Source organism: Ursus americanus, chromosome 19, assembly GCF_024610735.1.
Source record: "Ursus americanus isolate L20-20 chromosome 19, mUrsAme1.1.p, whole genome shotgun sequence".
In the NCBI taxonomy this organism is placed as follows: Eukaryota; Metazoa; Chordata; class Mammalia; order Carnivora; family Ursidae; genus Ursus; species Ursus americanus.
In genome coordinates, this window is record NC_142145.1 from 26,689,491 (window position 1) to 26,716,112 (window position 26,622).

Sequence of the window (26,622 nt, forward strand, 5' to 3'; positions counted from 1 at the left end):
TATTTTGCCTGTCTTTGGAATTTCCATGTCTGTGTGGATTCCACGTATGCAGGAAAATTTTACTTTCTCCTGTTAATCTGTCTCATATCAATTTGATTCTTAGTCTGGCTGATTCTTCCTTTCCCAAAAGGGACAGGAAATTCTTGCTACCTGACCATATCTTTCCCCTTTGAGAAATGTGCTGAATCATAAATGGCGTGGGAGAGGAATGCCGAAAAGCTGGGCAGTAATACAACAGAAGTGTCTCACAAGGTTCCTTTTTTGCCACATCTACTGTGAGAGTGAGGACTGTTCTCATCAGACTGTTGACGTTCCAGAAAATGTCGACATCCCTCTGAAGGGATGCACTGTTATTGTGAAGGGCCCCAGAGGAACCCTGTGGAGGACTTTCAAACGCATCAGTGTAGATCTCAGTCTCCTTGGAAAGAAAAAGAAGCAGCTCCAAGTTGACAAACGGCAGAGAAATAGAAAGGAACTGGCTACCATTCACACTATGTGTAGTCATGTACAGAACATGACCAAGGGTGTTACACTGGGCTTCTGTTACAAGATGTGGTCTGCGTACGCTCACTTCACTATCAATGTTGTTATTCAGAAGAAGGGTTCTCTTATTGAAACCCAAAATTTCTTGGGTGAAAAATACATCCATGGGGTTCAGATGAGGCCTAGCATCACTTGTTCAGTATCTTGACCCCAGAAATCTGAGTTAATTCTTGAAGGAAACGACATTGAACTTGTACCAAATTCAGCTGCTTTGATTCAGTAAGTTAAAAACAAGGATATCAAAAAATTTTTGGATGGTATCTATGTTTCTGAAAAAGGAATGCAGTTCAGCAGGCTGATGAATGAGAGCTAAGTTGCCCAGCTACAGAAACAGCAAGATGCCAGATGATTCCTCACTTATTTGTGATATTTTATTTTTTATTTTTATTTTTTTAAGATTTTATTTATTTATGTGACAGACAGACAGCGAGAGAGGGAACACAGCAGGGGGAGTGGGAGAGGAAGAAGCAGGCTCCCAGCAGAGGGGCCCGATGCGGGACTCGATCCCAGAACGCCAGGATCACGCCCTGAGCCGAAGGCAGACGCTTTAACGACTGCGCTACCCAGGCGCCCCTATTTGTGATATTTTAAAGATACGATAAAAGCTGTGTCTTGATTTTGGGTGGTGAGGGGAGGAAGTGTCTAACAGCAGCAGATTAACAAGAAGATTAGTAATCTGGAAGATATTGGTACAAATATCCAGACTCAAGAGGGAAAAAAGAAAACATTGAAAGAAAAAAGGACGGAAAATACAGAAAAGGGTGCAAGAAACATTTGCGATAACAGTGAGAAAGTCTAATGTGGGTACTTGGGAATACTAGAAAGAAAACAGAGAATAAAGCAGAAGCAATGTTTGAAGACATAATGGCTGAATTTTCTCAACTAGATGAAAACTATCAAGCCACTGATACAAGAAGTTCCATGGAACTTAAGAGAAGTTCAAAGAAAAACACACCTAGAGTATCATGGGATTGCTGAAAGCTAAAGAGAAAATCCTAAAAGCAGCCACAGAAAAAAATACACATTACTTTCAAATGAACAATGTTAAGATGAACAGGCGACTTCTCAACAGAAATGATGTGTAGATAGACTCTTGCCGTGGCCCCTGTGATTCTTGCCTCCTGTGTTTGTGACCTGTATGACCCACTCTTGAGGATGGACAGGGCCTGTGTCTTCCTTCTAATCAAGGGAGTAAGTCAAAGGTGATGAGAAGTACATGATTACGTGAATACCTGAATGATGAGATTACACGGTTATGTTATATTAGATCACAGGGGGGTGCCTGGGGGTGGCTCAGTCAGTTGAGCATCCAACTGTTGATTTCGGCTCAGGTCATTGTCTCAGGTGGTGGGACTGAGCTCTGTGTTGGGCTTCTTGCTTGGTAGAGAGTCTGCTTGAGATTCTCTCTCTCTCTGCCTCTGCCCCTTCCCACATGCATGCGTGTGCACGCACTTTCCCTTTCTCTCTTTCTTTTTCTCTCATATAAATAAATAAATCTTATTTTTTTAAAGATTTTACTTATTTACTTATTTGTCAGAGAGAGAGAAAGCGCATAAGCAGGGGGAGCAGCAGAGAGGGAGAGGGAGATGCAGGCTCCCTGCTGAGCAAGGAGCCTGATGCAGGACTTGATTCTAGGACCCTGAGATCATGACCTGAGCTGAAGACAGATGCTTGACTGACTGAGCCACCGGGTGTCCCAATAAATAAATGTAAAAAAAAAAAAAAAGAGAGAGAGAGATCATGGCGTCTGTCTACTGCCATCTACTGAAGTCCCACCTCCCTTGTTGGCTTCCAGAAGTAAGTGGCCATATTGGAGGATCTCACTTGGCAAGGGACTTTGGGTAGCTAGCTACTCAGCGCTGAAGGCACCTCAGCTGACAGCTAACAAGAGACTAAAGCCCTTACTCCTACAACTTCAAGGAAATGAATTCAGCCAACAAACTGAATGAACATGAGAGTCTTTTCCAGTCAAACCCCATATGAGAACCCAGGCCAGACTAACACCTTAACTGCAGCCTTGTCCAGGACCCACATAAGCTGTGTCCAGATATCTGACCCACAGAAATTGTGAGATGATAAATGTGTTTTGTTCTAAGATGCTATGTTTGTGGTAATATTGTTAAACGGTGACAGAAAACTAAGACATGATGGGAGGAAGAAAATATTTGAATTATATATTCAAAGTGCTAAAAGAAAATAGCTGATAACCTACAGCTATAAACCCAGAGAAAATAGCTTTAAAGATGAAGGCAAAAAGCACACACGAAAGAGGAAAAGATTGATAAAGTGGGTATCGACATTAATTCTGTTCATCAAAAAGATGCCATTAAACAAATAAAATGGCGGCCTTCTCCTCCAGCCTCTTCAGTCTTAGCTGCAGGAACGAGATGACGTCACAGTAAGACGCACACGTTGTGCCCTCGCTGTGGTCGTCAGGACTACCACCTGCAGAAGTCGACCTGTGGCAAATGTGGTTGCCCTGCCAAACCGAAGAGAAAGCGTAACTGGAGTGCTGAGGCGAAAAGATGAAATACCACTGGGAGGGGTCAAGTGAGGCACCTAAAAATTGCACATGGCAGATATAGGCACGATTCCACGGAGGAACGACACCTAAACCCAAGCGGGCAGCTGTTGGAGCATCAGTTCACCTTAAGGATTTCAATGATTAGTAGCAGAATAAAGATTCTGGTTTTGGAAAAAAAATTTTTTTAAACAAAAAGAATAAATAAGTACTATGGCAAGCCACAAAATGAGAGGAGGTATTTGCAATACTTCGAGCTGATAAAGATCTCATATCCAGAATAAATAAAGAACTCCTACAAATCAATAAGAAAAAGGCAAGCAGCCTAATAGAAAAATGGACAAAAGACTCAACAAGCACCTCACAAAATAGGGTACCCAGATGGTCAGCAAGAATGAGGGGCTGACCTGTGCATTGTAGCATATTTAACAGCCTTCCCCTAGATGACAGTAGCACTTTGTTGGTTGTGACAACCGAAGACGTCTCTGGATACTGCCAAACGTCTCCTGGGAGGAGACATTAAACCCCCTCCCCAGCCACTGAGAATCACTGCTTTAAAGCAGTCAAAATAAACAAGTTTGTGCTGTATGCAACATTGCCAACCAATGTCAAATATATAACGCACGAAAACAGCTAGACACAAAATAGGTAACGCTGTATGATTTCACTTAAATAAAGTTCTAAAACAGGGTAAATTAACCCACGTGATAGAAGTTGGGGTTTTTATTACCTTTGTGAGAGTGAAAACTGGGAGGTGCACATGGAAGGTGGTCTCTAGGTGATAGTCTACGTATGTATCCTCATTTGGGTGATGTGCACATGGGTATATTCACTTGGTGAAAATTCATCAAACTATACACTTCTGATTTTGCCACATACGTTCTTTTTCAAAAAGAAAGTTAAGAATATACATTTGTGGGCACCTGGGTGACTCAATTGAGCATCTGACTGTTGGTTTCAGCTCAGGTCTTGATCTCGTGGGTCGTGGGACTGAGCCCTGCGGTAGGCTCTGCACTCAGCACAGAGTCTGCTTGAAAATTCTCTCCCTTGGCCCCTCCCCCAAATCATGCTCGCTCATGCACACTCTCTCTCTCTGTCAAATAAATAAATCTTTTTTTTTAAATAAAAGCATATACACTTGTAAACCTAGGGACAAAGAAAGACATAACTAGAATATGAAGCAAATGTTAAGAAGAGTTACTTTAAAATCCAAGCAGAGGGAGTCTGACATCTCAAATTGGAAGAGAAATAAAACTGAACTTTGTTAAAACAAAAAGTGGCAGAAAGAGAAGTGGAAAAGCTGAATAAAACGAAAGGAAATCTAATCTCTGCAAATCTGATTTCCACAGAATGGAGCTACAAGAGAACATTCAACCCAGGACTGGGAGGTAAAAGGGTTTCTTCTGTGCCAGGGACTTCCAGTCATCCCCCTGTTAATTCTTCTCACTCACCCTTAAGTAACAAAAGCCCAAATTTATTCTGTGTAACAATGTGCCCATTAAAATACTACATTTTCTAGCCCACCTTTGCAGCTGGGGTTGTCCGAAGTGATGTGGACTTGAAAGCTGGTGCTGTAGCAACCATGATATGACAGTGAAGTGACATAATGCAACATTAGAGGACATGAAGATGAAAACCAGTGCTAAAAAATAGTGAATCAGGGGCGCCTGGGTGGCACAGTGGTTAAGCGTCTGCGTTCGGCTCAGGGCGTGATCCCGGCGATCTGGGATTGAGCCCCACATCAGGCTCCTCCACTATGAGCCTGCTTCTTCCTCTCCCACTCCCCCTGCTTGTGTTCCCTCTCTCGCTGGCTGTCTCTATCTCTGTCCAATAAATAAAATCTTTAAAAAAAAACAATAGTGAATCACGCAGAAGAAACCGAAGTCCCTGATGACCAGAGAGGCCCCCATCTCCACCCTGAACTACCTGCTTCTGGTATTCTACATATGAAAGATAAACCTCTTTTTTGTTTGAGCCATGGTTTTGTGTTTTCTGTTATACGCAGTTAAATGCCATTTAAAACAGATGCAATGTCTGAGAGGAACCTGTTGGCCAATAGAGAGCACTTGGTATTGGGAACTTGTGCCAGTGATCCCGGGCAGCACTACAACAGGGGTCCCCATCAAAGAAACGGGATGAGACAGGGACAACGAAGTTATCAGGAAGGCTCCAGAATCTATACACACACACAGGAAAACCTGTAGGCTGACTATGTACCATGTCTCACACACACATGACAACTATTTTTCAAGTATCTGTTGTTGCTGTTTTGATGAATAAACTCCAATTGATATAAAAATGGTATTAGTTTCTTTTTTTTTCTTAAACATTTATTTTAGAGACAGAGTGAGAGAGAAGGGGGGAGGGGCAGAGGGCGAGGGAGAGAGAATCCAAGCAAACTCTGTGCTGAGCGTGGAGCCCAACACAGGGCTTGATCTCACACCCCTGAGATCATGACCTGAGCTGAAATGAAGGGTCAAACGCTCAACAGACTGTGCCACACAGGCGCCTCCAAAATGGTATTATTTTCTGATTTCATATTAGGTTTTAGTTACTGTGTATTTTCTCGATCATTGATACTAATTTCGCAATGTTAATGTAAGGGAAATTGAAGCTCACTACAGTTTAGCTAAAAGTAGGTGATACAGAGCAAAGATCCTTGGGCTGGGAAATAAGCGATCTGGGTTCTAATCCCAACTTGGTCAGTGACTCGGTATGACATCTGGGCCGTCATTTTACTTCTTTGGGCCTCAGTTTCCTGGTCTACAAGACTAAAATTTGGACTGGACAGTTCCTTCCAGTCTGATATTCTGTGATTTTATAAACTGCCTTCTGAGACTGAGGGGAAATTCTTATTTATCTTTGAGGCTCCACAGCCTAACAGACAGTATTTAATAAAGCTTGTTGCTAAATAAGTGAATGAATGGAATGAGTGATAAGGGACGGAGGGCAGCTATTATATCCTCTGGACACCTGAGAGTTTACATGGCATCTTTAAGGTCACATTGCTAGGACGCGCAAGAACAAGGTTTCGAGCTCAGCGTCTGAACGTGCTGTAGAAAATGTGGATCCTGAAAAGGCAGAGAGAGCAATTCTTTTTCCCAACACAGCGGAAGCAGGCTGTCAGCCCACGACCGCTGCTGCAGAATTTAAAGAACTGTAAATGTGAGACCTGGGTGCTGTAAGATAAACCTAAAAATATGTATCTGTACAACGTAAGAGGAAGCTAAGGTCAGAAGGACCTGCGTGCATCACGGTACTAAATATAGCTGGCACAGTGGCCTCTTTGGGTGGTGTCTCATCAAAGCCAGGACGTGGAGACACAGGGTCCTAGCCAGGCTGTGGTGCGCCATCCGTCATGTGCGCCCGTGATCAATCACAAGAAAAAGATCCCGCGGCAACCAAACAGGCTCCAAGGACATCCACACACACAATCCTCAGTCTGCTCCTAAAATAGCTTCAGACACATTTTGATGAGAAACATCTTTTCATTCATGCCACACTTCTTACCCAGTATCGAGCTTCACAAGCCTCCCAAGCAGCAGAAGCTGTAATAGCTAATCCCATTCTGCTGGAAACTCGAGCCCCTGCCTAGGTCACAACTTCTTAATTTAGTAGAGGTAAAGGCAAATCTCTTGCGAGTACTGCCCTTCCCACAGGGCAGAACGTGGGGCAAAGCACAGTGATGCTTCAGGGCTTGGACCTCAAAATGCATTGTCCCTAGGTTTGTGCCATGCTGGCTGGACTAGCTCAAACCCCTGGATTTGGAGGGGAAAAGTTTCATAGACCTAGGAATGGGAGCCTCATGAAACAGTAAAAGCAAAATGGTCAAAACCAGGCATCAAAAGCGGGCTTCAGACAGAGACATCTACACACAATGTATGGTCCTGGATTGCAAAAACAATTGCTCTGAAATTTTTATATATATATATATATAAAACCTTTAATCCGCCTGAGCATCCCCCAATTTTTTTTGAAGATTTTTAAGTAATCTCTACACCCAATGTGGGGCTTGAACTTACAACCCCAAGATCAAGAGTCGCATACTCCACAAACTGAGCCAGCCAGGCGCCCCCCACATTTTTTTAAAGTAAGGTTTACACCCAACACAGCACCTGAACTCACGACCTGGAGATCAAGGGTCATACACTCTACCGACTGAGCCAGCCAGGTGCCCCTGAGCGTCCCACATTTTTAAAAATTGAAGCATAATTAACATATAGTGTTCTACTAATTTCAGGTGTACAACATATCGATTCAACAATTCTATACATTACTCAGTGCTCACCATGGTAAGTGCGGTCTGTCATCATCTGTCACCAAACATTTTCATAGTCTTACTGACTATATTCCCTATGCTGCACTTTTCACCCCTGTGAATTTTTTATTTTGTAACTGGAAGTTTGTATCTCCTAATCCCCTTTATCTATTTCACCCATCTCCCCACCCATGAAGCACATTATTCAGAGAACTGGAAAAAGTTAAGTAGGGACTATATATTAGATAGTAATATTTTACCAATGTTAAATTTCCTGAATTTGACCATTTCACTATGATTATCTAAGAATGTCTCTGTACTTAAGAGATCAATGCAAAAGTATTTCAGGGTAGGGGCGCCTGGGTGGCTCAGTCATTAAGCGTCTGCCTTCGGCTCAGGTCGTGATCCCGGAGTTCTGGGATCGAGCCCCACATGGGGCTCTTCCGCTGGGAGCCTGCTTCTTCCTCTCCCACTCCCCCTGCTCCTGTTCCCTCTCTCGCTGGCTGTCTCTCTGTCAAATAAATAAATAAAATCTTTAAAAAAAAAAAAGAAGTATTTCAGGGTAAAGCCATGGTTCTCTATAGATAGACATGCAGTCCAGGTGTCAGAATTAGAGACAAAAAAAACAGAGGCTCCTTCTCATACACTGCCCCCCCAACCCCCATCCATATGGGTATATTTGATGTCTCCAGAAAATATGCAGGTTAGAGGCCTAGAAATGGAATTACAACAAAAGGTTTAATTCTGGACTGCTTTGGATATTTGCTTGCCCACACCCCACATCCACTTCCAGGGATGGGTGCTCACATCACTAACTTCATCTGCAAATAGAAACAGCTCTACTTCTTTTTTAATCTGCATACCTTTCCTTCAACAGCTTATTTACCATATGATTCACCCATTTCAAGTATATAACTCAGGGGCAGCTGGGTGGCTCCGTTGGTTAGGTGTCCTACTCTTGGTATCAGCTCAGGTCTTGATCTCAGGGTCGTGGGTTCAAGCCCCGCACTGAACACTCCCACTCTGGGTGTGGAATCCACTTTTTAAAAAATTTAAAAAATAAAGTACATAATTCAATGGTTTTTGATATATTCAGACATGTGCTACCATGACCTCAAGAGGAACTCTGTACCCTTTAGCTATCACCCCCTATCTCTCATCCTTCCAGCCCTAAGCTGCATCAATTTGCTTTCTGTCTCTGTACATTTCTAGACATTGCATGTCGATGGAATCCTGTAACATATGGTCTTTATGACTGGCTTCTTTCGCTTAGCATAATGATTTCAGGGTTCATCCATGGTGTAGCATGTATCAGTACTTCACTCCTTTTTATGGCTGGATAATACTCCATTGTAGGGATATACCCACATTTCGTTTGTCCACTCATCAGATGGTGGGCATCTGGGTTCTTACGAATCATCCTAATGTAAACATACACATGCTAAGTTTTTGTGTGGATGTGTGTTTTCATTTCTCTTGGGTATATACCTAGAGGTTGAACCACTGGGTCATATAGTAACTTTATATTTGATTATTTGAGACCTTGCCAAACTGTTTTTTGAAATGACTGTACCACTTTAGTGTATGGGGATTCCAATTTGTCCACAGCTTCACCAACACTTGTTATTATGTCTTTTTATTCCAGCCATCTTAGAGAATATGAGGCAGCATCTCATTGTGGTTTTGATTTTTATTTCCCTGATAACTAATGATGTAAAGCATCTTTTCATGAATGTGCTTATTTGGGTATTTGTACATCTTTACTGGAGAAATGGCTATTTGAATCCCATACTCATTTTTTAATTGGGTTGTCTTTATTATTAAGTTGTAAGAATTTTTACAGATTCTGGATATAAGTCCCTTATCAGATATGTGATTTGTGAGTATTTCCCCTCATTCTGTGGATTGTCTATTCATTTTTTTTTTTTTTTAAGATTTTATCTTTAAGTAATCTCTACACCCAAGGTGGGGCTCAAACTTACAACTGGGAGATCAAGAGTAGCATGCTCCACCTACTGAGCCAGCTGGGTGCCCCTATTCCCTTTCTTAATGGTGTCTTTTGAAACACCAAAGTTTTTAATTTTCATTAAGTCCGGTTTATCTATCTCCATGCGGTAAGCTACGGCAGTCATAGGGCTCACCTTGTTTTTTCTCTTCTCTTACGAATTAATGTCCTGTGCTTCTTTGTTATTCAATGTCAGAAGACTAGAGTTTTCTATTTTTTGTTTGTTTTTCTGTGTAAAGCAAGACAGTCAATCTGATTACTCTTCTCCATCAGGACGGGAAGAAGAAATCCAAGTTTTGATATATAGTTCTCATTATTGTTCAGTTCTAAGTATTTTCTAATTTATATTATTATTTGATTTATAGGCTATTTAGAATGTATTTCTTAAATTCCAAACATAAAACTTTTTAGTTACTTATTTTTATCTAATTGCATTGTGATAAGAGAATACGCTGTCTATGATTTCAGAGCTCTTGTAGTGGTTGAGATTTTTTACTGCCCACTATTCGGACAATTTGTTTTCTCCCTAGGTAAGCTCCATGCCCAGTGCGGGGCTTGAACTCATGACCAGGAGTCACATGCTCTACTGACTGAGTCAACCAGGCACCGCTAGACAATTTTTGTAAATGTTCTGGATACACCTAAAAAGAACAGGTATCCAGTGGCAGGTCGGTATAGGATTCTTTATACATCCCTTGGATCAAGTTTGTTAATTGTGTTGTTTCAATATTCTGTATCCTTGGTAATTTTTTTCTGCCTATTCTATCAATTACTAAAAGAAGTATGTAATATATCATACTTGTGGATCCATCTATCCTTACTTTTAAGATTTCTCTCATGTATGGCATATACTTAGAGGTTTTTTAAAAAACCTATTCTTTCAATCTTTATCTTTTAACTAAAACATTTTCTCACTTACATTTAATATAATTACTGTTTTATAAACTTATGCTGGTACCAAGTTTCTTTGATTCTTACAATGTATATTTTTTGCTCTCCTTTTACTTTGAACATTAATTTCACAAGCTACATTTATCAATTAGCTACTACAGCTAACAACCAGTCCAAAACTTAAATAAGCTTCAAAAAATCATTTATTATTTCTCATGATATTATGGGTTGACTGTGTGGGCTTCTGGCCTGGGCCGGCTTGGTTGATCTCTGCAGCTGCATATGGCTTGGCCAGGGCTGGGTAGTCTAAGAAGGCCTTGTCCACATAGCTGGCAGTTGACAGCCTGCTTGGTCTTGGGTGGGGGCAGGGCTCAGCTGGAATTACTTGTTTCTGCTCCATGTAGTTTCTCATCCTCAACAGTCCAAGTTTCTTTACATAGTGGTTTCAGAATTCCAGAGCCATAAGACAGGGCAAGCTCTGATGCACGGCTTTTAATCCTCTGCTTTTGTTATGTTTCCTATTGTCTCCTTGGCCAAAACAAATCATAAGGCCAAGTCAGAAAGAAGAGGTGGAGATTCGTCTCTTGTTGGGAGAAGTGGCAAATTCACAATATAAAGGATGAATGCCCAGGGACAAGAGGAATTACTGTGGTCATTTCCACAATCAATCTACCAAGCTGCCTCACCAAAAACACTGGAATTAAGTCAAAAGACAAATGACAAACTTGAAAAAAATATTTATAGTGCAAATCACAAAAGATTAATTTAGCTAATATACAAGGATCTTCTATAAATTGTTAAGCTAAAGATCAAATTGCAATACCTAAATGGCTAAATGATATGGACAATTTCCAAAAAAGGAAATACAAATGTCTCTTGTATTTTGTATCTCCACATATTTGTGGGAAAGGAAAAGGAAATTTTTTTTTTTAAAGATTTTATTTATTTATTTGACAGAGATAGAGACAGCCAGCGAGAGAGGGAACACAAGCAGGGGGAGTGGGAGAGGAAGAAGCAGGCTCATAGCAGAGGAGCCTGATGTGGGGCTCGATTCCATAACGCTGGGATCACGCCCTGAGCCGAAGGCAGACGCTTAACCGCTGTGCCACCCAGGCGCCCCAGGAGAGGGAAATTTTTAAGGTCATTTAGATAATCTGTAAAAAACTGATGGCAAAAACAAAACAAAACAAAACTGATTGCTTCTTTTTTCTTTTTTTTAACTGATTGCTTCTTAATCACATGGTGCACAATTTTTAAAAGTCCAAAAAGGAAAAAAAAAGTCCAAAAAGAAACATAGTGAAAAATTTCTTTCTTTTTCCCTACACCACATTTGTGAAGTCCTTTGATTTTACTTATTCAAGATTCTACCACACAGGAATTTTTAATATTTCTGAAATTTCAAATATTTCTATCATTTCATTTATGACTCCTGGATTTGGGACCCATGTTACTGACTCTACGATTATTTAAGAGTCAAAACATTGAAGCTTCTTCATGGTTCCTCTCACTATCTTTTTTTTTTTTTTTTAATATTTAAATCTTTGATCTTTGGGATTATCCCAACATAAGGCGTGAAGTAAGGATCTAGCACTGTTTGTTGAATTAATCCATCTCTCCACTACTGATTTAAAAGGTCAACTCTTTCATAAACTAAATTCCTGCATATATTAACATTTAGAGGTAGGCAGGTGAGCTGATCAGAAGGAATGACAGCAGAGCCCTGGAGGGAGGAGTGGGAGAAACATAACCAAGTTGCAGAACTCTTCTCTTCACTTAGCTGACCTCATGAGTGACAGCATGACAAATGTCACAATGTTCACCAAAGAGACCCAGCGAGGGACACTTAACTGCCAGCAACATAGAGAACCCACAAAGCTTTTTAATATGAAAACTATGTATTTGGGCACAGAAATGCAATATATAACCAGAAACCACTGTTCATCAACAGTGACATTATTATCTCCTCTAAGAACACAGGAGCAAAGTTATTAAGGAAGGCCAAGAGAAAACAATTCTTTCAAGTCCTATTCAATGTACTCTGTTAGGGAAGACGAAGCTTACTTGACTCTGGTCACAATTCCATCATGTCTACTTTCTTTGTAAGTTCAGCTTCAATGGTATCCTAAAGGAAGAAAGAAACACCATAAATTCTATAAATAAGGACATAAAACAGGTGCTTGAACTTCTAGTGTTATTTAAGTAAGGGAAGCAAAAAAGAAAAACATTAAAACAGAATTTTAAGGGTGCCTGGGTGATGCAGTTGGTTACGCATCCAACTCTTGATTTTAGCTCAGGTCATGATCTCAGGCTTGTGGGATCGAGCCCTACATCGGGCTCCATGATCAGTGAGCAGTCTGTTTAAGACTCTTTCTCCCTCTCCCTCTGCCACTCTCCTGACTGGTGTGCTCTCTCTCTAAAATAAATAAGTAAATCTTTAAAAAAAAAGAAATTAAAAAAATACCATTATAAATATTAAATATGCTCTCAGATATTTCTTGCTTATGTATCTCTCCCTTATCCTCCACACCCCAAAAGTTTTCAGACTCCTAATTCTAATAAACACCTCAAGGGGGAAAAACCCTTTAGAGAGATGAGTCGCTATATCAGTATAAAGATACATGAACCCATTTTTCCGACATCTACTGCTTGACCAAAGTACTTCTGCAACTTCTCTCACGTCACCTCTTTCCCACTTTCGTTGCCCCTGTCTCATTACTTCTCCCCTTGTCAAAATACGCTAACCAGTTTCTGCAATTTTCTTTTTCCTTCCTCTAATCCACCCTATACAGATTCCAGAATAATCTGTCTAAAGAATTGTCCTTACCAAAAAGCACAGCTTTGATCACATTTCTCTTTAGCTTAGAAAATAAAGAAACACATAGCAATGTTAGTGGTCCCCTAGAGCCTCCAAGTTCAAACCTCTTTATATTTAAGATCCTTTATATCATAAACCAATTGATCATCTTTAGCCCTACCATCCACTGTATACTCCTAAGCAGCTGGAGTGCATCACTTGCCAAAGCTTAGGCAAATCCTCCATTTTTTTAGCTCTTATACCTTTGTTAATTCTTTTGCCTAAAATATTCTATGTCTCTTGACCCCCCTTTTCCAGCCAGGAAAATCTAGCAAAAATTTAAAAGAGATAAAAAATTACTATGCATGTTTTATGGAAAGAAATATATATATATATCCAAAAAGTATTTTAAAAAAACATGGTGGAGTGCGTGGCTGGCTCAGTTGGGAGAGCATGTGACTCTTGATCTCAGGGTCATGAGTTCAAGCCCCACATTGGGTGTAGAGCTGACTCAAGAAAACAAAAAAAATTTTTTTAAAAAATGCAACTTTGGGACTGTGGTTTACCTCTGAGTAGGAAGCAAAGAAGACAGATGAAGGGAGCTTTAGTTATATCAGCAGTTTTTTCTTTCTTTTTAAAAAATCAGAAGAAAAAAATGGAACTACTTACTAATTCCCGCTTTGCTTCTTCAATTTTCACCTGAGCAAGGGACGGGTTCTTTTAAAGAAAAATAAAACAAGAAGAGGTTATATTGCATCACCCAGGACTCAAGGAGAAAAAGTGCAACAGTTTTTTTCAAAAGGCAAAAACCTTACAGAAGTGTATCCAGTGAACATACAATACTGAAATTAGCGGACTTTAAATAAATCCTTAAACATGGACCTAGTATTTTATGATCATTTAGTATCCTTGGGGAAAGCTGGAGATGACTTTTTTTAAGTTTATAAAAATAATTACCGGCATTAAATCTAAATAAGACTCCAATTTTTTCTTCAAAGGTATAGTCTGTCGTTTTAGTTCCGCCAATTTCTGGGGGTGGAAAAAACACAAGAGTCACAGAGTGACAGAGATATTCATAATGGAACTAAACACAGTTCATTTCTGAAATAAAACATAATAAAGCATTAACATGAAGCTATTTTAAATAATGTATCAAATTGTATCAATAGGTCAAATGAGGGTCAAAGATATATGAATAACAAGCTTACTTCCAATGGAAACAATCCTTATAAGATGCTTAAAAGAGCAAAGTTAAACTCCCATTTATTAAGAACAGGATCTAAGTGGGGCGTCTGGCTGGCTAGGTCCATGGAGCATGTGACTCTTAATCTCAGGGTTGTAAATTCAAGTCCCACATTGGATGTAGATATTACTTAAAAATAAAATCTTTTAAAAAAAATAGAATAGGGGTGCCTGGGTGGCTCAATCGGTTAAGCGTATGACTCTCAGTTTTGGCTGAGGTCATGATCTCAGGGTCCATGCTTAGCGTACTCTGCTTGTCATTCTCCCTCTCCCTCCCTCTCTGTTCCTGCCCCCGCTCACGCTCTCTCTTTCCTCTCTCGCCCTCAAATAAATAAATAAATAAAATCTTTAAAAAAAAGAGAGAGAATAGGATCTAAGTATGCTGTCTAGGAGTACAGAATAATCTGATTAGGGGCGCCTGGGTGGCGCAGTCCTTGAGCACCTGCCTTCGGCTCAGGGCGTGATCCCGGCGTTATGGGATCGAGCCCCACATCAGGCTCCTCCACTATGAGCCTGCTTCTTCCTCTCCCACTCCCCCTGCTTGTGTTCCCTCTCTCGCTGGCTGTCTCTGTCTCTGTCTCTGTCAAATAAATAAATAAAAGCTGTAAAAAAAAAAGAATAATGTGATTAAGAGGAATCAGAATGTAAGGGAACAATTAGAATCTCAAATATGTACCGATGAACTCAACCTTAGATTCCAAAAATTAAAGTGTAAAAAATGTTAAGAATAAAATAATAAATAATAATAAAACAAAACAAAGCAAAACCCCCTCTTTCTCCTTCCCACCAAAATAAATGAGACACTCATACAACCTAAAAACCTAGAATTGCATTCTGTAGAGTTTTCAGGCCTGCATTTTTACTATAAGTGGAAAGAGAAGAAAAGGACCTAGATGGTTAGCACATAATCCCTCAATAAATTTATTTTATAAATAAATCAATAACATATAACCGACTCTAGCAAAGAGTTTCTAGCATATGGTAATAAAGGAAACCAAACAAACGTGAGGATAGTTACAGCTAACCAAGTAATAAAGGTATAAATACTAGTGAACATAAAGTACAGAGATAAAGAAAAACAGCTCAATAGTGAACAAAGCTCTACAGAAAAAAAAAATGAAAAAGCAGATTGTGTGCTAAGATTTTAAAGAACACTAAACTGGGTTAAACTGAGCTCACCTCTGAAAGTGCTACTAGCGACTGATGAGACAGAGAAGCATCCATGCCTCTGGCTGAAAGTTGCTCCTGTAATTCCAAAAAAGGGAGTTCGGTTAAAAACAGTATCTTGAAAGTGACCGTCATGACACATTTTCATTATATAACACAGGGGTGAGAAGCTACAAATCATAGGTGAAAAACTATACATGCATCTAAGCACTTTTATGCAGCATGCAGATCATTTCAAATAGTCATAGATCTGCCACAAGGTGGGTGCAGTGCTAAGAGTCTGGGCTTGGGACCTGGCTGCCTGCATGTGAATCTGGATCCGACGCGAAGCAGCTACATGACTTTGGGCAAGTCACTGATCTCTGTAGTTCCCTTATATGCAAAAAGGTAGGAATAATACTGCCTAGTTGTGAGGACAAAGGTCAACAAGAAGTCTGAAAAGAATTAAACAAGGGCGCCTGGGTGGCTCAGTCGGTTAAGCATCTGCCTTCGGCTCAGGTCATGAACCCCGAGTCCCAGGATCAAGCCCCCCATCAGGCTCCCTGCTCAGCAGGAAGTCTGCTTCTCCCCCTGACTATCCCCCCTCTCATGCTCTCTCTCTCAAATGGATAAGTAAAATCTTAAAAAAAAAAACAAAAAGAACTAAATATATTCAGTCCTTCATACACACCTCCGCAGTTCTGATTCCAAACCTGAACTCCTCCGACTTTGCTTTTAGGAAGCTTGTGTTCTGAAGACGATTGTCCACTTTGGCCCTTTCCGTAGACAGATGCAACTCGGCCTTCTTTAGATCCCTTTAAAAAGTAAAGTTGAAAACATTCTCTTCTTCTCAGTGGAATTATTATAAAGAAGAAATTCCACTACTTTTGGGATTCAACTCTGGATTAGCCCAAAGTTAGTAATATACTTGCTGGATTTTCTCCCATATATTTTATATTCCAGATTAGCTACCGTGTATTCTTCCAAGTCATCTTCCCCCGCCCCACCACCATGTTGCCACCTGGAATTTTTCTCAAGGAACACTAAGTAATTTTAAGATTAATCTATGCCAATTATTCTTGGAGAAAGTAAACCAGCTGCTTAAAGAAGTGATTTAATATATCCAAGCCAATTTGAATTATGGAGGTCCCAAAGAACTCTTTCCTAAAAGTGACATGACAGAGTGCCTTGCATATACATATTCAATATGTATATGAAGTAAATTTACACATCACCAAATTACTTGTGCATATCCACATTCCTGATCTACAGCATCTAATCTCAGGGGCAACAGGGACCTAAAGAAGGTCCAGAGCATCAGGAGGATACCAGAGCTCTAGAGGCACCTGGGTGGCTCAGTTGATTAAGCATCTGACTATTGATTTTTTTTTTTTAAGATTTTATTTATTTATTCAACAGAGATAGAGACAGCCAGCGAGAGAGGGAACACAAGCAGGGGGAGTGGGAGAGGAAGAAGCAGGCTCATAGAGGAAGAGCCTGACGTGGGGCTCGATCCCACAACGCCAGGATCACGCCCTGAGCCGAAGGCAGACGCTTAACCGCTGTGCCACCCAGGCGCCCCTGACTATTGATTTTGACACAGGTCATAATCTCAGGGCCGTGAGATCAAGTCCTGCATTAAGCTCCATGCTCAGTGGGGAGTCTGAGATTCTCTCCTTATAACCCTCCCTGCCCCCCACCCCCCACTTGCATGCGCACGTGCACACACACGTTCTGTTTCTCTAAAATGAATAAATAAATCTTTTTTTTTTTTTTTAAAGAGCGCTACCAGAGCTCTAATAAGAATGGGAAACAAAATATAATGTGACTTTAGGTTGCACCATAACTTATAAGAAAAAAAAGTTCACATACATTTTCAAAATTATAAAACCTAGGCTATTTGTTGGGGCGCCTGGGTGGCGCAGTTGGTTAAGCATCCAACTCTTTGTTTCCGCTCAGGTCATGAACTCAGAGTGGAGGGATCGAGCCCCGCATTGAGCTCTGCGCTCAGTGGGGAGTGTGCTTAAGATTCTCTCTCCCTTTCTGTCCCACCCTTGCTCACACTCTCTCACTGAAATAAATAAATAAATCCTTAAAAAAAAAAAAACCCACAAATCTAGACTATTTGTAAAAGAGAAAAAAAAAAGGTAAAAAATTGTACGAAGTAAAAGGTGAAAGCCTATACCCAACATCCAAGTCTACATCCACATCATTTTTTACTTAGAAAACCATTTATGGACCCCAGTTCCTAATGTGCTGTTTTAAGTCCTATCTACCGCCAAAACCAAATCTGACAATATCCTGTCACTGCCCTTATGATAAACATTGTCACCACTTCCAACTCAGTTACTTACTCTCGTAGACATTTTTCTAACACTAAAGTTGCAGTTAGATTTTTTTCAAGTTTTGCCAATTCAAGCTTGATTTCTTCATTTTTGGACTTGGTACGGAAAAGATCAGAGGTCAAATCATTCACTGCAGGGATAAAACTAAAAAAGAATCTGGTCACATAAAGGGACATTAAGGACAATAATGACAATTATTCCTCATTTCTAACAATGAATTTATCTCTATATGGATTTTTCTATCATCACAGTTTCATACCTCTATGCATTTTTTTCTCTACGCATTTTTTATATGCTGTTCCCATCGCCTGAAAAGCCCTTCTTCAGGCAAATTTCCATTTGTCTTTCAAAACTCAAATAAGATTTACTCCCATTCTGGAACTCACTACCCCTTCTCTGTGCGTAGCTGGTACATTCTTGCATTGTTGCAGATGTCAAACTATGCTATGGTTTTACGTACCCATCTCCCTTGTTTGACCATAAGCAGACTGTCCTTGCTGACAGTTAGTATCCTGTCCATCTCTACTTCCCCAGTGCCTCTGTGTGTGTGTGTGTGTGTGTGTGTGTGTGTGTATAGCTATGGTTATATGCCTAGCGTATTAACTGGTATTTGGTGTCTGCTGAATTAATTCAAGTTTATATTTCTGCTGCAATATAGCCTTATGTTCTTATATCTTATATCTGTTCTTATATCTGAATATATATATTAATTTCAAGTCCTTATATGGGCAATTAAGTAGAATAGCTATACAGTTCTCTGATTAGTGGTAGTCCTAGCTAAGAAATGGCCACCGGTCGTAATCATATGGACTTTGGTGTAATAATGTGTTGGAATTCCAGTTCTGCCATTTATCAGCCATTTATCAGCTTGGAGAAGTTATTTAACACACCTCTCCTGAGCTTCAGTTTCCTCTTAATGTTGTTGGAAAGAATATTATTATTATATAGGTAGGATGCCTGTCACAAGGAACAAAGATCCTTACCTACTCTATGCAGAAGGGGGGACAGGACCAAAATTCACTATGCTTAATCAGACATAATTAGCCTACTTCTTTTCTTACTGTTTACAGGGAGCAACGTAAGTGATAACTAATCTCTTTCCAAATATACATGAGTACCAACCTTCACAAACCTAATCTTGGAAGAAGAAAATTTAAACACCAAGTTTATCTGAATTAATTATACAAACTCACTGGCAATGATAAGGAGGAATTAAGTAAATTCAGTGTTTTTGCATTTATTGTTAATTTCCTGTGTAGAATTACCCAGAGAAACAAAAAGTCCTTTGGTCGAGAACTTAAAGTTTATATGACTACAGAAATTTAAATTGTTACAACAATTACCTAGCTAGTGAGGTATCCTTTGTTTCAAGGGCCACTGCACTGTCAACCAAAGCATTCAGGTACCTAGAACCGGTGCTGGACAGATTGGCAGGGGAAAAATTCACACTCTCCATGAGAAGGCTCTGAAGATGCTTGGCTGAAAAGACAGAAGAGTTCTGTGGTGACTAAGATGTTTGTTTTATTTTAATTTTTAATAGCTTTATTGAAATCTTATCACAGATCATACAATCCACCCACCTAAAGTATACAATTTGATGGCCTTTATTATATTCACAGAGTTGTGCACCCAACAATACGATCAATTCTAGAACATTTTCATCACCCATTCAAAACCCCCCACATTTCTTAGTCATCATATTCCAACTCCCCAACCCATGAAGCCCTAGCAATCACTAACCTACATTCTGTCTTTACTCATTTCATATTTGGGTATGTACCTAGGAGTAGAACTGCTAGTCATATGGTAACTATGTCTAACCATTTGAGGAATTACCAGACTGTTTTCCAAAGAGACAGTGTGATTTTACAATCCCACCATCAATTTCTCCATATCTTCACCAACAGTTATTGCGATTACTATTATTTTTGCATAGCAATCGCTCACAGAATTTAGTAACGATCAATAAAATGATAACCCAAGACCTGAATATTTTTCTTTTTATTGTAGCCCTCCTTGTAGGTGTGAAGTGGAATTATGGTTTTTATTTGCATTTCCCTGATGTCTAATAATGCTGGCTTCATGGCCATTTTTATAACTGCTTGGGAGAAATGTATATTCACACCCCATACCCACTTTTTATTGGGTTATTTATCTTTTTATTATTGAGTTCTTCATATGTTATAGATACAAATCCCTTATCAGATATGATTTGCAAATGTTTTCTCCCATTCTATGGGCTGTCTTTTCATTTACTTGATGGTGTCCTTTGAGGACAAAAGTTTTTAATTTTGATGATGTCCAATTTATTTACTTTTTCTTTTGTTGCTTGCATTTAGGGGAATCATAGCTAAGAAACCATGGTCAAATTCAAGGTCATGAAGATAAACACTGATGTTGTCTTCTGAATTTTATTTATTTATTTTTTTTACTTTTTTTTTTTTAAAGATTTTATTTATTTATTTATTCGACAGAGATAGAGACAGCCAGCGAGAGAGGGAACACAAGCAGGGGGAGTGGGAGAGGAAGAAGCAGGCTCATAGCGAAGGAGCCTGATGTGGGGCTCGATCCCATAACGCCGGGATCACGCCCTGAGCCGAAGGCAGACACTTAACCGCTGTGCCACCCAGGCGCCCCTGTCTTCTGAATTTTAGGTTCAGCTCTTATGTTTAGGTTTTTTATTCATTTTGAATTAATTCTCACATATGGTATGAAGCAGGGTCCAACTTCATTCTTGTACATGTGGATATTCAGTTATCCCAGCACTAGTCATTGAAAAGGCTATTCTTCCCTCCACTGAATTGTCTTATTACCCTTGTCAAAAATCAGTAGGCCAGGAGTTAAGACTTCCAGCCTAACAGTGCAAGGAGATCTGCATACCTGCTCTCCAGTGAAACTGGCGAAAACTGTAAAAAACAAAACAAGAAACCCAACCACGTAAAAAGCAACAACAATAACAACAAAAAAACAGATGATTTAAAGCCTCTGGAAATGGTCCTAAGGACAAACAGCAAATAAAGAAACATCTATTTTAGAAAATCTATGAAAATTCAGTAAGGAAGGTGGGAGTTTGTGATATTTAAACTAAGACCACCCTCTCCTTCTCCTTCCCAGTTCAGTGAGGCGGACGCTCCACTCCAGACTGTTGTAGTTAGGAACACAGGGATCTCCATGCCCACAGCTCCCAGACAGAGGGCTTTCTGTCCAGGAAGAATTGCTCTTCAATGTTTCTCATCCTGACACTGGCTATCTGTGGCTGAGACTAAGTCCTAGGTGAATGTGTTTGAGAGGTATGGGCTCTCTTCCTCCACTCAGCCACTGTTTTTGGAACGGAAGCTCTACTGTGGGTGAGCTTCTACCATGCTGAGAATTCCAGGACCCAAGAGCCCTTGTACCAACTCATGAGGTAGCAATGCCACAGCAGGAAAGGCAAGCCAAGGGAACATAAGGCTGCTGTACTCCCATGTCCCCCAAGCACTCAGCATCTACACTGGCATTGCCACTCAGAGAAAAGCTTGTTATTGTCTCTACCTCCAACTCCGGATCCCTGGCTCAGAGATTTGGGGCAGAGGAAGAAGCAAGCCATAGAAGAGATAATTCCCAGTATCTTCCCAAAGGAGCCGAATTCATTTGCCACAGAGCCTGGAGAAGTCCAAGCCTAAGAGACTCTCAAGAACTGTGTAAGTTATAGTAAAAAGCATTTGGGAGAAGAGTCAAGACACAAGTTAAACTGCAGGCTAGTTAGTTTGCGCGGGAGAAGCAGAAAGTAAGACATGTAAGAGGAGCCATCCTTGGGTCACAACACAGATCAAACACTGCCCTCCAAAACTTTTCCTTTAAGGGTGCCAGAATTTGATTGGATTAGCCTGTAGAGCAATTTGTGTCCCATAGCATTGTTGGAAACAATAGTCAGCTGTTAATTAGCAGAATTTTACAGTTGGATGTGGTCCATGAAAGAGAGGAAGACAAGCCTACCAAAACCACTGACATCCCACAGTGACTGTGGGGATACTTAAATACGTGCCTCCGTGAGGAGCAACATCGCAGGCTTAACACCCTCAGGGGTAAATAGACTTCATTAAACACAATCAGTCAGTCATTAAACAAACAAGAAAACAACAATGACGACAAGTTCCGGGGGGCTGGGGTGTTGGGAGACTTGTACTCAGAGTTGCTACAATACATTAGCTAAAATGTCCAGTTTCCACAAAAAATATATAGGAAAGCAAAACAAGAAAGCATGACCTATGGTAAAAAGCAAGCAACAGAAACTCCCTGTCAGAATGACCAGACATTGGATTTATCAGAAAAGACTTCAAAATAGCCACAATGAACAAGTTCACAGTACCAAAGGAAACCATGATGAAAGAAGTAAGAAAAGATAGGGGGACAATGTTGCATCACATAGAGAATACTGAAAAGAAACAGAAATTGCCAAAAAAAAAAAAAAAAAAATTAAATGGAAATTCTAGAGTTGAAGAGTACAATAACTAAAATGAAAAGTTGATTAAAAAAATGAACAATAGTTTTGAAGTAGCAGAATCAATAATAAGTGAACTTGAAAATAAAGCAATAGAGATTATGGAAGCTGAAGAACAGAGAGGAAAAAAGTAAAAAAGAAAAAAGAAAAAAAAAAGAGAGAGCCTCAGAAAAATAAGGAACACCATAGGAATATCAACACATACACAATGGGAGTCCAGAAGAAAGAAGCAGAAAAAGCAAATACATAATGCCCGAAAACTTACCATATTTATTGAAAAATAATAATTTACACATCCAAGGAATGACTCAACAAAAAACTCAGAAACTCAACAGACCCAAGTGGACTAAATGCAAAGAGATCCACAAACATATCAAAGTAAAAACGCTGAAACAAAAGGTAAGGGCACAATCTTGAGAACTGCAAAAGAAAAAGGATTTGTTATTTACAAGAAAACCCCAATAAGATTAAGAGTTGATTTCCTGGCAGAAACAATGGAGGCCAGAAAGCAATGGGATAACGTATTCAAAATGTTCAAGAGAAAAACTATCAATGAAGAATCCTACATTTAGCAAAACTATCTTTCAAAAATGAATGCAAAATAAAAACTCCCAGATAGACAAAAACAGAATTTGTTGTTAGCGGTCCTGACTTAGAAGAAATTCTAAAGGAAGTTCTGTGGGCTGAAAGCAGGTGACCCCAAACAATAATTCGAATGCACACACAAAAAACAATGAATATCAGGAAAGGTAGCTATAGAATTATAAGGAGCATAAATGCATATTTTTTCTCCTGATTTAAAAAGCAATTGCATAAAATAATATGTATATAAAGTATTGTTGTGTTGTAGAAATGTAATATATAGGCTAAAAGCAGTGCACCAAAACAAAAAGTCAATTTTGCTGTATGTATGTTAATTTTTAAAAGAAAATTGGGGGGCGCCTGGGTAGCGCAGTCGTTAAAGTGTCTGCCTTCGGCTCAGGGCGTGATCCCGGCGTTATGGGATCGAGCCCCACATCAGGCTCCTCCGCTGTGAGCCTGCTTCTTCCTCTCCCACTCCCCCTGCTGTGTTCCCTCTCTCGCTGGCTGTCTCTATGTCACATAAATAAATAAAATCTTTAAAAAAAAAAAAAAAGAAAATTGGAAACATGCCATAAACAGTAGAATTACAATATAAATTGCACTACATTCAAAACATTGCATGTAACACATGCCACACACATAAATAAATACAGGGCAATTGTAGGTCTCACTTTCTTCCTCTTTTATATATTCCAACCCATAGAAAAGTTTTTGTCAATTCTTTTGTGTGTAGTTTGTGTTATAAAAACAACAGGTGTCTTCAATGCACTTTTTCAAGCTACATATGCACAGCAGAAAATTCTAATGCAATCCCATGAACACATAGTGAGAATGTGATTCTTCAAGTCTTGCAGTTCAGGGTTGCCACCTCAGAATGTCCTGATGGCTCATTATAACTAAAGCATGGACACCAGAAACAGACCAAAGAAATACATAAATGAAAAACCAAAGGCTTGTATGTCAGGCTAAGTTTAGACACATATTTTAGGGGTTACTATTTGGTATCAGAGTACTAATAAAATTTACATTATAATGGGGGCGCCTGGGTGGCACAGCGGTTGGGCGTCTGCCTTTGCCTTTGGCTCAGGGCGTGATCCCGTCCTTATGGGATCGAGCCCCACATCAGGCTCCTCTGCTATGAGCCTGCTTCTTAGTCTCCCACTCCCCCTGCTTGTGTTCCCTCTCTCGCTGGCTGTCTCTCTCTCTGTCAAATAAATAAATAAAATCTTTTTTTAAAAAAAATTTACATTATAATGAAATTTATGGCTTATTAAGTGGCTATAATAATGGAGTGGGAGGCAAATCTGGGTGAAGTAAAAGCAAAACTAACAAGCAGTCCACACAATTAATTTTGTATTATTTAGTGTTATGTTATAAAATGTCATATATACAAAATGTTATCATCGAGTTGTTATCTCATTCAAAACTCTGTAATTAATCTCACCTTCTGCTTCATATTCACTTGCTTTCTGTTTCAAGTCCTCTATTACCAAGTGGACATCCCTGTCCCGAATCCTGTTGCGTTCTGAAAGGTGATGTAAAATCTCCGTCGTCCGAGCATTCACCTCATACTGCGGAATGGGGTGATCTCCAAATATTTTTTTTAACCACGCAGCAACCTAACCATTAAAAGAAAAACAAATATTATAAGATTTGTTTATTGTAATAGCATGAAGCAAATATGACAGAGTGATCAGAAGCAAACAAAATGTTTCTCTAGAAATATTCTGGCAACCTACTTACTTCACATTATCTCTTTACAGAGATAGATAGCAGATATCAGGAAACAAGTGAGCAACCAATGAACAAAATCAGAAAACAATACGCCCAATGAAGAAAATCAAATAATCCACCCTTTCCTAAAGCTACAAAGCAGTATAGGCTAGTAATTTGCATCACTCGAATGATCTCAAAGCTTAGTATGAAGGTGCCAAAGCATTATTATACGCGCAAAGTCTGAAAAATGAGTTGCCCTGAACACACCAGAAGCCTCACTGTACGCAGAGGCACCTAGAGTTGGGATGCTGGATGAGAAAGCACGTCAGATGTGAAAATCCTACTAGGAAGCAGCGGTGAACAGTGAGGCTTGGCTGGAAAACGGGTTTGGATTCGGAAGTCCCACTCCAGTCGGCTGAGAGGAATCTCGTACCAAGGGGCTCCTCCACCGCTCTCCAAGCCTGAGTCGAAGCAAGGAGAGCCCCGGGAAGGAAGGGAAACGCCCTTTCCCGGGGGTCTAAGCAGAGTGGGGCTCGCAGACCCTGAAGGCGGGACTCAAGATGGAGCAGCAGAGTAGGAAGGAGGAAAAAAGTAAACATGGTGCGCCCAGGACATCGGCGGGCGGGGAGAGTGTGTCAAAGATGCCGTTTCCAGGAGGCCATAAATCCCCACTCCCGCCCATCACCTGCGCCTCTTTCTCTTCCTGTGCTTCCATAGCCGCCGCTCCCGCCACTTCTCGAGAAGTTCCTCGCGGGAGAAGTTCACAGCTTGCTCTGAAGGGCCCGCCCACACGCCGTTGGTCCCGCCCCCTGAGCCCGGGATTTCTGGGAGTTGTAGTTTTTACGAGGACTCCGGCCTCCGAGTCCTTGGGCAAAGCTGGTCCAAGGCTCCCGCACCACGAGCCTCTTCTCGCTTGCCGCTTCGCGGCTATCTCTGCTCTCGGTGGTATCATTTCCTAGATGAGCAGGACAGCCGTCTAGAACCAGGCTGGTTTTTTTCTTTCTTATATTTTTATTTCTGACTTGAATCACTTGTCTTAAAAAAATACCTGAAACTTGTTTTTGGAGAGCAGATATTAGTTTCTTCCACAAGGAGTGCACTGTCTTAAAATTTTTATTGCTAGAGTAACTAGCAATATGAGCTGCAGCAGTCTTATCTTATCCTTTAGTTTCCACTATCAAAGAGCTACATGTGCTGGAGACTGTTTTAAAATAGTTGACAGTTGGGACACCTGGCTAGCTCCATCAGAACAGTGGGATTTTTGATCTGGGTCATGAGTTCAAGTCTCTCCTGGGGTGTAGGGATTACTTAAATAAATAAAACTTAAAAAAAAAAAACAACAGTTGACAGCATCCAACTGCTGGCACTGTCACTGCCACTCAGCCATTTTTCGTTCATTTCTTGCCTTCCCTAAAGTTCTCCCTCCATCACTGTGGTTAACACTATGAGAGGTTCTCTATATTTACACAGACAGCAATGTATAGTTTTCTATGTTTTCCTATTTTAGTTTCATTCTTACAAGTACCTTGTAAAAATAAAAGAACACACTATTCTACATATTTTCACATTAAAAATCACACACACACGGATTCAATGACTTGACCAAGACTGGGTAGTAGAGCTAGAGTCTGACCATAATGTTCTTGTTTTGATTTATCTTTGAAGGCTAGTAAGACCACACTGCTGCCTGCAGCCTCCTTAGTATACTGTGAAACACAGGAAAGGTAGACCATGTACTCAATGTACTCAATGGTCTGATATATGTGGTTTAATATCAAATCGTGGATCACTCTTAGCACTAAATATCTTTCTTCTAAGTCATATGCATATTTAAAATGATGAAATTTTTTTCAAAAGAATTTTACTGACTAGCCAATACCATATTGTATAGCTTGCTTATTTTTTTATTTTGTTTTGTTTTAGTCAAATGTGTCTCTGCTCAGTAACCAAATTTCAAGTAAGTTGGTACAGCCCCTGAGTATGGGAGAAAAGTTATCTTTATGCCCTTTGTCCACTTTCATCACTACAAATTTCACAAAATACGGCTCCAACCTTTCTGTTTTTACAAACCATTTTTTTTTCTGTTAGCCTACTCTTAC

The 26,622-nt window shown here is 40.0% G+C and overlaps 1 protein-coding gene and 2 pseudogenes across 4 annotated transcripts; 2 read left to right on the forward strand and 1 right to left on the reverse strand.

Annotated features, from left to right (window-relative positions):
- Window positions 1-208: 208 nt before the first annotated feature.
- LOC123787552 (large ribosomal subunit protein uL6 pseudogene) lies at window positions 209-849 on the forward strand (annotated as a pseudogene).
- Window positions 850-2,494: 1,645 nt separating this feature from the next.
- On the forward strand, window positions 2,495-3,212 carry LOC148108481 (large ribosomal subunit protein eL37-like; annotated as a pseudogene).
- Window positions 3,213-10,268: 7,056 nt separating this feature from the next.
- Window positions 10,269-25,313, reverse strand: HAUS1 (HAUS augmin like complex subunit 1). Of its 4 annotated transcripts, none has more exons than XM_087869848.1 (10): window positions 25,209-25,313; window positions 24,252-24,426; window positions 19,089-19,224; window positions 17,755-17,889; window positions 16,092-16,215; window positions 15,434-15,499; window positions 13,970-14,041; window positions 13,682-13,729; window positions 12,280-12,340; window positions 10,269-10,746 (listed from the first exon to the last, which is right to left on the reverse strand). In XM_087869848.1, exons 1-9 carry the CDS (start codon window positions 25,236-25,238, stop codon window positions 12,290-12,292), a joined length of 837 nt encoding a protein of 278 aa, XP_087725974.1. In that variant the 5' UTR covers window positions 25,239-25,313; the 3' UTR covers window positions 10,269-10,746; window positions 12,280-12,289. The 4 variants fall into 4 exon arrangements, with proteins under 4 accessions (XP_087725974.1, XP_087725975.1, XP_087725973.1 ...); XM_087869849.1 differs by lacking the exon at window positions 10,269-10,746 and adding an exon at window positions 10,766-10,912; XM_087869847.1 differs by lacking the exon at window positions 10,269-10,746 and adding an exon at window positions 10,944-11,382.
- Between the last annotated feature and the right edge of the window lie 1,309 nt (window positions 25,314-26,622).